This window comes from Lacerta agilis, chromosome 10, assembly GCF_009819535.1.
Source record: "Lacerta agilis isolate rLacAgi1 chromosome 10, rLacAgi1.pri, whole genome shotgun sequence".
In the NCBI taxonomy this organism is placed as follows: Eukaryota; Metazoa; Chordata; class Lepidosauria; order Squamata; family Lacertidae; genus Lacerta; species Lacerta agilis.
Window position 1 is genome coordinate 40,902,453 of NC_046321.1, and position 12,486 is coordinate 40,914,938.

The 12,486-nt window shown below is 41.1% G+C and overlaps 1 protein-coding gene across 1 annotated transcript; it reads right to left on the bottom strand.

The window, feature by feature from the left end:
- Nucleotides 1-1,186: 1,186 nt before the first annotated feature.
- On the bottom strand, nt 1,187-10,667 carry LOC117054292 (GLIPR1-like protein 1). The gene is made up of 6 exons (XM_033162975.1): nt 10,496-10,667; nt 8,462-8,707; nt 6,526-6,644; nt 2,283-2,371; nt 1,480-1,512; nt 1,187-1,390 (listed from the first exon to the last, which is right to left on the bottom strand). Exons 1-6 carry the CDS (start codon nt 10,664-10,666, stop codon nt 1,236-1,238), a joined length of 813 nt encoding a protein of 270 aa, XP_033018866.1. The 5' UTR covers nt 10,667; the 3' UTR covers nt 1,187-1,235.
- Between the last annotated feature and the right edge of the window lie 1,819 nt (nt 10,668-12,486).

The window sequence follows — 12,486 nt, forward strand, 5'->3', positions numbered from 1 at the left end:
GCTGCTTCTGGCGAACCAGAGCAGCGCACAGAAACACCATTTACCTTCCCACAGGAGCGATACCTATATATCTACTTGCACTTTGACGTGCTTTCGAACTGCTAGGTAGGCAGGAGCTGGGACCGAGCAATGGGAGCTCACCCCGTCGGGATTCGTACCGCCAACCTTCTGATCAGCAAGCCCTAGGCTCTGTGGTTTAACCCACAGCGCCACCCACATCCCTTATACACAATTACTTGAGAGTAAATCTTGATTAAGTTAGCACAGCTCACATATGAGTAAACACATGGACACTGAGGCTCCTTTTTTGACTGTAGTTGTAAGATGGGATCATAGAAAGGATATAGTCACATGCAATTTCCTGATACATGAGCAGATTGTAATGTCTCTGAAGCTTTAATTTTCCCCAGACATAGAATAGAACTTGAGGCTGGTATTCATTTAAAAACTGTGGACGGTTCTCTGCCATATAGATGGCTAATCTTAGGCTAATCACACACACTAAACCTCATAAAGAGAGAAATGAAGGGCTCTTTCAGACTGTTGCTATTTTTGAGTGGGATCTAATCACATACCAGAAAATTCAGGTTAGGTGATTAAAGTTGATTTTATGGTCTTTCCAGCAAATCAACTTTAATCTCCTAACCTTTGTGATAAATAAAGGAATGACACAGGACAGTGCAGTGGAAAGTGCTCACAGGATAAGAACGTAAAAAGTTGGGAAAAACTATATGGAACATGTGAAGCCAGATGGAGCACTTTGTGACATTGTATCACATCAGTATTCATTCATTGTATCCTGTTAATCATGCAAAATAAATAATACAATAAATAAATAAACTTCTTTTAATATGATTAGCTTTATTTTCACTTAATGTTGAACATGCAGTACTAGATGTTGCCATGGATAGCATTCAGCTAAGTTATACTCAGTGTATATCCATTAAAATTAATGAAACTAACTTAATCATGTTTATTAACTTAAATGAGTCTACTCTGAGTAAAACATAGATGAACACCATCCCATATATTCTACTTACACTAATGTATTCTAGTTTTTAAAGTATTTACAACTCATTCATATGCAACAGGTAACTTTTTACAAGTTCAGAAGATTTGAAGTATTGTAGAAACAAACCAAATCTACTTTTTAAATATAAAATGCAGGAAAACTATTCTTATAAATATTATTGTTCGTTACCTCTGATATTCAAATTATATATGCCTATCAAAAATTATGTTTTAAAACCTAAACCAGGATAACGGAGTTTTAAGTAATAAACAGCTGCAAAAGCTAGAAACATTAATAATGGTCTTAAAATTGCAACTGCAATGCAGGATTCATCACATATAATCCGGGATTCAAAGGGTGGGTACCATCGTGAATAGCCTATTTTAAAAAAAGATAAAAGCATTATTATGAAATGTGAGATTTGTTCTTGAAGTAAATTTAAACTAATACAGAAATATAATACATACGTTGGCTGTTTTCTTTTTCACGTTCAGGATTTCCTGGAAGAGAGAAGAGTTATAACAAATGAAGAAAGGCTTTAAAATAGGATGACTGCAATGCACTTGTTCTGCAAATGCCTTTGAAGATTATTGAAGACTGTTCAGAAACTGAAGCTACTGCAGAATTCAGCAGCCTGATTATTGGTAGGCCTAAGACAAACCAGGGGCACTACATATCTGGACTGACCTGCTGCCCACCTCCCATGGAAAGGACTCACATGCCTTGCTATATGTTAGTTCCTACTATGACTTTGTTAAATCTTCCTCTGCATGCACCTGATTCCCATGGGAATGGTATACTCTGCTTAAGTGCCTGTACCTTACTTTGTCATGAAAACATTCTGTAATGAAAAGATTAGGAGTGAATGGCAACCATTTACCTACACAGGATAAAGTAAAGAAGTTTATTCAGGGTGGTAGGAAATTTCGGTTTTTAGATGCATTTTATAACAGAAGAATTCAACAAAACAAATGCAAGTGCTGCCAAAAAGCTATTGCATTAAATTAATACATGATAAAATTGCTAGTCCATCTTATCCAGGACTAGAGAAGGCAGAAAAAATTATGTCCTGATTGCTGCTGTTCAATCAGACAGAACTTCAGAGACAGCACTAGCCTTGCATTAACCTAATGCCTTGAGCACGTTAGAATGCCCCACTAGAACTCACAGATGAAACCCAGAAATGACTTTAATATATGTGATGGTTGATATCACCATCTTTTCCATGACTGTTTCTATTCAATTCTATTCTATACAATTCTATACTTACTGCAGAGTTTCTTTTGACAAGTGTCTCCTATTGGGCACTTGCTACATGGAGCTCCCTCTGCATAAGGACGAACTCCCTTGTAGTTGCCCCTAAAGAACAAAATATTACATAACGTTATGTATTCAGTACACAAAGTGCACAAAACTAAAAATGAAAATGCAAGCTACTGGATATGTAATACAGTGGTACCTCTGGTTGCGAACCGGATCCGTTTCTGAGGCCCATTCACAACATGAAAAGAGCGCAACATGAAGTCCCGTATCTGCACATGTGCGCGGCGTTTCTGTGCATGCGCAAAGCGTGATTTAGCATTTCTGCGCATGCACCGAAACCCGGAAGCAACCCGTTCGGTACTTCCGGGTTCGGCGCGTTCGTAACCCATAGTGAACGCAACCTGCAGTGAATGCAACCTGAGGTATGACTGTAAAAGGTTTTAGATGTAATGAATCAGTTGCCTAGGTCTGGGGGCTAAATGCAGACCTCCAGGCCTATCTGTTACTTGGAACTACCCCAACGTTGCATTCTCTCTGCACTGCACTCTCAAATGTTTTTGCCTGTCTGTAATGTGTTCATGAACTATGATCATGCTTCTTATTTATCTGGATGGTGAAGGGTGTGTGTGTACAGAGCACGAAAATCTGACTTTTGTTATGGATGGAAGCCTATGGCACAAAGGTCACATCCATTCTTCTTCCTACTTCCTAGTTGCCCCTGAAGAAGTTTCAGGATGTAATAATGTATTCAGTACATAAATTAAACTGAAGATCAAAATGTTTTGTGCTTTCTATTGGTTCCAGCAAGTAGCAAATCATTCCAGGTGCTATTATCCAGGCAATGCTAGTCTGTGTATCATTATGATAATCCATGGAACTGACCTTGTACTGGTATTTTATGCCCTGCAACTACTGACCCCTGTAATAGTTTGTTTTCAAATTAATATTACTTATACAGTGGTACCTCTGGATACAAACTTAATTCGTTCCGGAGGTCCATTCTTACCCTGAAACTGTTCCTAACATGAGGTGCCATTAGCAAAAGCGTGTCTCCTGCTGCACGCGTGCCTCTGGCGTGCGATTTCCGCTCACATCCTAGGGCAGTTTGCATCCGGGAGCAACTACTTCCGGTTTAGCACAGCTCGTAACCCACCGTGTGCGCAACCAGAAGCGTTCGTATCCAGAAGTACCACTGTATTTCTGTTACCTGGAGAACATTTACTTTCTATATTACTAACAAACAATATTTTGTCTATAGAAGCCTTTGTTTAGGGAATCATAGAACTGTAGAGTTGGAAGGGACAACAAAGGTCATCTATTTGAAACCCCTGCAATGCAAGATAAGTGTGGACACATGCTGTAGTATAAGTGGGCATATTTGATGGGAACATGCAAAATGTTTCTGAATGTTACTTCATTATTTGGCAGTTTAGTATCTGTGCAAATGTAAATAGAGTTAAATAGAATTCTGTATGTATGCTGATAAAATTATGCAGTGAAATATTCAAGTTGCATGACTGCATAATTTTGGATAATTTAGTGCCCATTTAATCTGGGGTGGGGCCCTGAACCAGATACAATCACAAACCCCTGAACACCATTAACACAGGCACACACATCTGACACACACTCTCTGTGAGCTGAAACTAGTGCTGTCCCGACATTATTCCTTTTCCTCTGACGCTGATACTGTCAGTACGCCCGTTAACCGATGTGCAGCATCTGAGTCGAACAACCGATGTGCCTGCAACTGGTTCTGCCCCTTCTGGGCTAGGTGACTGGAGCACCTTCACCGATCTTCAAATCCTGGAGAACAGGTCCCGGTGCACTGGACTCACAACAGCTCATTGTGAGCACCAGACTCTAGCAGAGCATAAATAACGCGGAAACTAGCTGTAGAGGTTATGAAGCATAACTCCTTTTATTTCTAACAGCTACTATATACACAGAAGACGTGCATGAGAGAGTCAGCCCTCACACAGCCCATCTTACAATAACGAAGATAAGACTCTCCACACAGAGTCAGGCAGTCAGGGACCGAAGAGAGAAAGAACAGTTTCCACCCCCTCCTTTCTCAAAACATATGATCAGATTCTCACAATGGGAGGGGTGAAAATATCAACAGATACACACTCCTGATACCCCCCCCCCCCCGCCCGGCAAGAGAGAATTCAGTGAAGAGAGTATTTTGGAATTAGACTCATATGCCACTTACTCAGGTTTTTTATTTCAAAGCCACTGTCAGGACACATCAATTCCCCCCCCCCCCCTCTTCTGAGACTGCATCTTAAGTTGGCCCTCAGACTAATTCCGGCATAGCAGAAAATGATATCTGATCAGTTGGCTCTCATTGTCCAGATAAGATATGCTATAGAGTTTAAACACTGCCTGCCATCAGGGATTTATTGTCCAATCGGCGCCTCCATTGTCTTATGCAAATAAATTGAAACAGTAATGACAAAGAGTCCTATGAAGCTTGTACTTTGAACACAACATCACTGTGGACTTTATTTAAAATACCGGTACTTCACAGTACCAAAGAATGATGGACTCCTTTGTAGTATATTAGCTCTTCACAGAGCCGTAGCTAGGTGATCTTGCGCCCCTGGCAGAACTGTCCAGATTGCGCCCCCTAGCCACGGACAAATTAGCTCTTCTTTCCGCCTCTCCTCCAACCCCCCCCCCCATTCTATTCACCTTCTATTTAAAACCTTTTCTTATGAGGCAATAATCAATATTTTAATTTATAGACATATTTTAGACAATTTGCGTGCCCCCTCACCTGCGCCCCTGGCGAAGGCCCACCTTACCACCCCGTAGCTACGGCCCTGGCTCTTCAGTCAATTAACAAATTTATACTGATAATTTTTGAAACTGTTCTGCAACTAACTGATACCTCCTAGCGCAGGAACACCAAGAAGCCAGGTAGAGGTTTTTTTAATATTTGCTGTTTAGTCGTTTCAATATACTGGTGCTTTATTATAAAATTCTGTTTCCCCCACCTTTAGTTTTTAGCTTTTATGCATGTAAAATGATACTCTTACTACATCTAATTTTACTTTTTTTATACAGTAAGTATGTTTGAAGAAATTTAATTTTAAACCGAAGTCCTAAATGCTCCACTGTTTTGGCCACTCCTCAAGTGTTTAGAATTTTGTTTTTTCTCCATAATAATTGAGATGTTTTTACAAGAGGTTGCCCAACACTTTAAAAAGTGGGGTAATGGCAGCTCTTTGTATTCATATTCTAATACTGAGATCTTGGGAAGCTGTCTGTATTTTGCCTATGCAAGACATCTCCATTAAGAAATCCTAAGCAGACCTTAAAAGGATCTTCCCAGCACTGGCGGAGGAAGAGGAGTGCAGGGGGAGCGCACTGCCCCCGGCAGCGTGTACACCACACCCCCAGGACATGCACCACAGCCCCAGGACGCACGTGCGCCCTGCCTGCTCTCCACCCCCCCCCATGCCGGAGCATGAAGCTCTGCCACTGCTTCCCAGACAGATGAAGCGGCAGCATGTCATATGAGATTCTATGTAGGAATAAAGTGCTGCATCAGGACTAAACTGTTGTAACTACATATAGTTAATGAGGGCTAACTAGCTGAGGCAACTCTGGAAGGAAAGACAAATTCAGCATTACAAAGTAAAATGTGTGTGTGCAATTTTGTGCGCAACCAATTGATGCATGATCGCCAATGCGTGGGTCCTTTTGGATCAGGAAAAGGGCGAAGCAGGCTTATACATGCTCCACCAATGTGCATGGGGGCCAGGAACAGAACCCTTGTGCAAAATGGTTGCTCTATATATATATATATGTGTGTGTGTGTGTGTGTGTGTGTGTGTGTGTGTGTGTTGTATACATTATACAATATATAAATGCATATATATTTATACATTATTGTATAAATAATGTACACAAATACAATGGTGTACATTATTTAAGTTCAAGATACAGGTGGGACAGAACTAAAGCTATTTCTGATCGTTTTCTTGTTTTCCTAACTATTCTGAGAACTTTTTACAGCTCTTGATATTTTAGATCACCGAATATAATGTTTAAAATAGTAAAGACTGAAAAGCATAGCTGTTAAGTTTTCTGGTTGTTTTCAATTAAAAAATAATCGAAATGTAAATCAGCTTACAAAATCCAAAATTAATACATTTAGTTTCAAACAGGCATACAGTTTGGTGTTTTATAATTACTAAGTGTAACACAAGTTTAGATCGCTTTAATATTTGTTAACTTACGGTGGACCATAAGTGCACACGAAATATGAAAAATTCTTGGTCCTGGCTCCTTTGCTATTAGTTGATGCAGGACAGTGAACAATAGCACAGCCAATCTTATAAGTATTAGCCCAAACAACCTGAAAAAACCATGTTTGATTATACAATATAAAATCCAAGCTTTGTTCATCAGTATCATTTCTTACATCCATTTTTTTTCTCCAGATTTTGCTCTCCCTCCCTCCACTTTTATTGGCATTTAGCTAAAGGCACATTTATACCTTAGATTAATATTCAAGTATCCTATTCTGTACTCCTAAAGTTTTCAGAAAGGCATCTCCCAGCACTACCTGGAGATGCTGGGGACTGAACCTGAGACCTTATGCATAAAAAGCAAGTGCTCTACCACTGAACCATGTAAATGGAGTAGTATTTCTGCTAATCCTGGCTGATGAATGATCTGTCTTAGATGTCCGATTTCAAGCTTCACTGATTATTTTTCCTGTCAGGAAAATGTATAAATTCATGGTGATTCAGTTTGTGAAGACAGAGCTAGTATTCTGCTGAGAACTACAAGTATTTTAAGTCATTCCTATATTCCAAATCAGGGGGCCGTGGCCCCCCAACTTCTACAGCGGCTAACGCACACCACAGGGCGTCCTAACGACGCGTCAGCACGCACTGTGGTGTGTGCGACAGCATGCCCTGCAGCATATGCCGCGGGCATGCTGATGTCATGCGCACACACCACAGGGCACACACCACACTGATGACACACGGCCCCAGGATCCCTCAATCATGGGGGCAAGGTGATGCATTTTATATACAGTGGTACCTTGGTTTGCAACCGCTTTGGATTACAACTATGTCAAACCCGGAAGTGTGTGTCCCTTTTTCTGGATTACCACCCATTATTTTTTTTTGGATTACAACCAATTTTGGGGGGGAGGCCCCATTGGCGAAAGCGCACCTTGGGTTACAACCTGTTTTGGTTTACAACCAGACCTCTAGAGTGGATTATGGTTGTAAACCAAGGTACCACTCTATATGGATGTGTGTGTATTAAAGTTTTCCACAGTAAAAGACATGCCAGCCCCCACAAATAACAAAAAAGAAAAGATAGAAAAACACCAGATTCTCCCCCACAAGTATCCCAACTTTTTGTCCCATATTTAAGTCTTATTGTATCTGACATAATTGAAACTAAACAGAAGTAGGCTACAAACAAAACTCAACGTGTTATAAAGATGGACAAGTGTCTGGAAAAATTACAGGATACCAAAATCTCAACCGGTCCATGCACTAGCTTTTAACTATGACCTACAATAGCATGGATCTTGCATCAAGTAAACTTGGCCTTTCTGGCCACATATTTTTCTTCTTGCTAGAAAAGTGTTTCCTAAATAAAACAGACTAGGTGGAGCATGGAAAAGGGCATGTCAACCACTTGTATAGCCTCCTTTGATACTTGTTCACAGATGCATCCGAGTGCTATCTACATCCAAGTTCCATTTGGAGTCATTAGTGTTTCTCTTCCATTCTGAGGACAGGAGGTTAACAGAAGGAAAGGCTGCCCAAAGGCAGGCTGCCCTTCCTTTTCATAGTAAGAACTCTGCTGTTATGTATATGCCCTGTAACATTTAGTGCTGGCCAGGTGCTAGTAGCTCAGTTTTTACAAATCTTGCAACCATCAACAATACATGCTAACTTAATATTGGAACTGAAATAAAGTAGAGGTTTATTTTGTCAATTGCCTCTAAATTAATTGTAAGCACTCCATATACTTTATAACTAAGTATCCTTGATAATAATAGAATGCAGATTATTACTTCACAGTTTTTGATCACAGAGCAACTACAATATTTCATACTTTTATTGACTGAAATAATTAAAATTATTGCAGTTTGCTTCAAATTCTGTGGACTATGTAAGCAGAGAAGAGAAGACAAGAACTTACCTGAGTATAATGACCACAAACACGTGTACATGTGTGGGTTTTGTAGGTGTAGTATACTACTTCATCATAAAAATCTGCAATGGGGCCAGCAGGATCAAATGGGTATTGAAAGCCAGTTATAGCCCATATACTTTCTCCAAAAGGCCTAAATTTAGGATCAGGGTGGACCATATCATTTGGGTTATGCATAATAATGCATTTTTGTGCCCATGCTCTAGCTATTCTAGCCAAAGCTAGATCAAATGTCTGCAAAATATAAAAAAGTATGAGTTTTTAATCACAACATTATACATGTAATCGTGCTGATAATACATCTTGAGTTCTAGCAAGTATTTGTTCAGAAATATTTACCGTATATTCCGGCGTATAGGACTGGGCGTATAAGACGACCCCCAACTTTTCCAGTTAAAATATAGTTTGAGATATACTCGACCACAGATTTTCCACCCGACGTATTAGACGACCCCCAACTTTTGAGAAGATTTTCCTGGATTAAAAAGTAGTCTTATACGCCAGAATATACGGTACTTGCATCAAGCTGTCGAATGATGAAATTCTATACATGTCTACTCATAAGAAAGCCCCATTGACTTCAAGGGAATCCAGCCACAGGCATGGGCATAGGCAGAATTTATGTTGTGGGGACAGGCTTCATGTTGGGGGGCAGAGCCTCAGTTAAGTATTTTATTGCTTTTCCTGATTGGGGGGACAGCAAATTGTATAGGAACTATAATGTCAAAGAAACTGAATGAATTAAAATACATTTTCATTACTTTCATGCTGTTATTTAGAGGAATGTGTGGCCAAAAAGAAACTGATTGTTGAAACTACAGAAATCTTAGTCTTTATGTTCATGCTGAAATACTGTCTAGAAAGAAATTATTTTCAGTTCTTACTAGAGAAACTGCAAATATGGGATCCTCTACAATTGGAGTGTGTCATTCAAATTAAAAATCTATATTAATAATGAATAGGTCTGGGTAAAAACAATCAAGAGATGCAAAACAAGTGGCTGCCTTAAATAATCAACAATTTAAACCAATACTCCCAAAAGCAGAAGTGATTCAGACTTGTTTTGTTTTGGACATTTTAAAACAATAAAATAATGAATTAATTTTATATCCCACTTAATGAACAGTCTGGATTTTCTTTACAGAAGGAAAAATGTAAAGTTATTGAAATAAGAAAAAACATATATATTGTTTGAAAGAAATGCGTATAAAGAAAGGCAAAGAAAAGCATCTAGAACTATACTCATTTGGTGCAATAAAAGAGAGGGTTGCAGTTATAGTAAAAATAATAACATCCTATTAAAGAATTATAAAAAGGATGGGTTTTTTTTTACTCTGATTGTCACTCCTATACTTAAACATTATTTTAAATAAAGCATTACACACTTAGCAGCAGTAAGTCTAGGTCTTTTAAGAGCCAACAAGTTTTCCTCCTTCGACTATGTAAAAATTATGCATATGGTTCAGAAGCAAGACATGAGGTAACTCTAAATGGACAGAAAACCCTATAAAAGAGAAAAGATTGTCATTGCTGCTGGCAGCAACGCATCAAGGTATGTTATTCTGTAATCTGTGGCAAACCCCCCCCCCCAGCCATTCACAAAGGCTTCTCCCATGGGCGTAGCCAGGATTTATGTTGGGGGGGAGGAGAGGTTTCATATACCCTTTTAAAATATGGCTCTTTTTCTGAGGCGGGGTGTTATTGGGTTGTTTTTATTCTGATTATATTATGTTGTGATCTTTTCTGTGAACCGTCCTGAGACCTCCGGTATATAAACAACAACAACAACAACAACAACAACAATATGGGGGCAGAACCTCAGCTAGTTAACTATTTTTATTGATTTAGGAGGGCAGTTGCCCCTTGCCCCACTTGGCTAAGTCTTCTCCCAGCACCCCCACAGCAGCCAACACCGTCTGCCTGAGGCAGCCATGGTAAGGCAGCCGGGTGACAGGGGCAGCTTCTCCCCAAACACTCCCCGCCCTCGGCTCCCTTTCCTCCTTCCACCCCGCGGACACACACCATGTACAGCATGTTGGAAGCGGGGGGCTTGACCCCGCTGCGGTAGTTGTTGTGGATGTCGAGATACTGATTGATGAAGGTCCTGTTGTTGATGCCGGGGAAGCTGCGCCCGCTCGCGACCTCCAAGGCGACGAGCGCCAGCGCCACCCGCGGCCACCACAGCAGCCCCATGGCTTGCGGAGCCCCGACGGGGGGAAAGCGCGCCATAGCTGCCCTCTAACGGTCTCCGCCGGCGGCAGCGCCTCCTGCTCCCTGCGCGGCGGGCCGCTCAAACTGCAGGGGACGGTCTGGAGAATGGGTGATTAAACGGCTAGAACTTTGCGCGCGCAGTGCCTGCGTTCTTGCGCCACTTTTAGTGCGCGCGTGGCGCACGGTTCCTCCCCCCCCCCACGCCCGTTCTAAGTCCGTTACTGTATGTATCCCTGCCAGTGTCCAATCCGGCGCGCGCTGACTTGCATCAGCGCCACAAGTTGGGGCAGCCCCTGTCGTGGGGCGGACCCACTAGGAAGCATCCGGGAAACACAGGAAGAAGGCCATGAGGCTATAGAATCGTAGGATTGTAGAGTTGGAAGTGGAAGGGACCCCTAGGGTCATCTAGTCCAACCCCCTGCAATGCCCATTTGGGTGTAGCGACATCTAACTTTAGTTAGGGGGGGAGTTCCGCTTGGTTCCCAGTAACTTTGGCAAGCAGTCTGAGGAGAAATGGGGGCCTGCGATGTGCATTTTTAGTTTTTATAAACCCTTACCGTTGGGAAAAGCGCAGTTAGACATCTCTGAGTGCTGGTGCTGTTGTTATTATTATTGTTGTTGTTAAACCAAGCTCCGGAGACAGGTCAAGACAGCGAAGGCTTCATTTGAGTCAGAATCCAACCTTGGGCTATGAAATGATACCAAAGTGGAGAGGATCTCTGAAAGTGTGAAAGCACATTTCATCCATGCCCGTTTTCTCCAGGGACACTAGGATGGAAGAGGGGTAGAACTACTGTCCATTAAAGTCTGCAAATCACAATTTGTTTATTCTGCTGAGAGAAGGCAAGACTGGTGGTATGATCCAGGGCCGGATTTAGGTTTGATGAGGCCCTAAGCTACTGAAGGTAATGGGGCCCTTTACATAGCCAGCTGTCCTTTGTCAACAACAAATTGTGGCTGTTTTTTGTGTTGAATATATGCTATATGGTAATTTATGGACCTAATAGGTATCTAAAGCCATTTGCACATAACAAAATATGTATTTTATCAAAGTAATTGTTGAACTGAAATACAATTAAGAAGAAGTATATTAATACTGAAATAATTATTAAGCTCTTAACTGCATGTAGGTTTTATTTTATTTTTTTATCTTATATTTTGGAAATGTATGTCCAGTTTTTTTCCTTTAATTTTTTTTTGGAGGGGGCCCCAAGAGAGTGGGACCCTAAGCTATAGCTTGTTTAGCTTATACATAAATCCAGCACTGGTATGATCCCAGTGAAAGCGGCACCTGTGTGATCTGTATGTACCATAGTGTATTCTTCTGTGAATAAAGGCCAATGGGTGAAGCAGGGCATCTATGTCACAGAGCAGTCGGTGCAAACCCAACCCCCTGCAACTATTCATAACAAATCCCAGTGTACCCAGACTGAATTTAAACCACTCATACAGTAATATCTCTGCGAACGTCCACCTTGTCTAGCGTCCATTCCGGTGAACGTCCGCAGCAAACCCAGAAGTACCGGAACGGGTTACTTCTGGGTTTGCCACTCGCACATGCGTAGAAATGCTAAATTGCGCAGAAGCGCAAACCGCTCTGTGCACGTGTGCAGACACGGCACTTTGCCCTGCGTCCTTTTCGGCTAGCAGCTGGGGCTCCAGAACGGATTCTGGCTGCAAAACAAGGTATGACTGTATTTGATTTCCGTGCTCATATAATTTTACTTAGTAGTAATCTCTGTAAATTCCTTTTGTGTTATTGAAAATAATAGAACATTGCTTAAAAAAAGATTTAAGGTAAT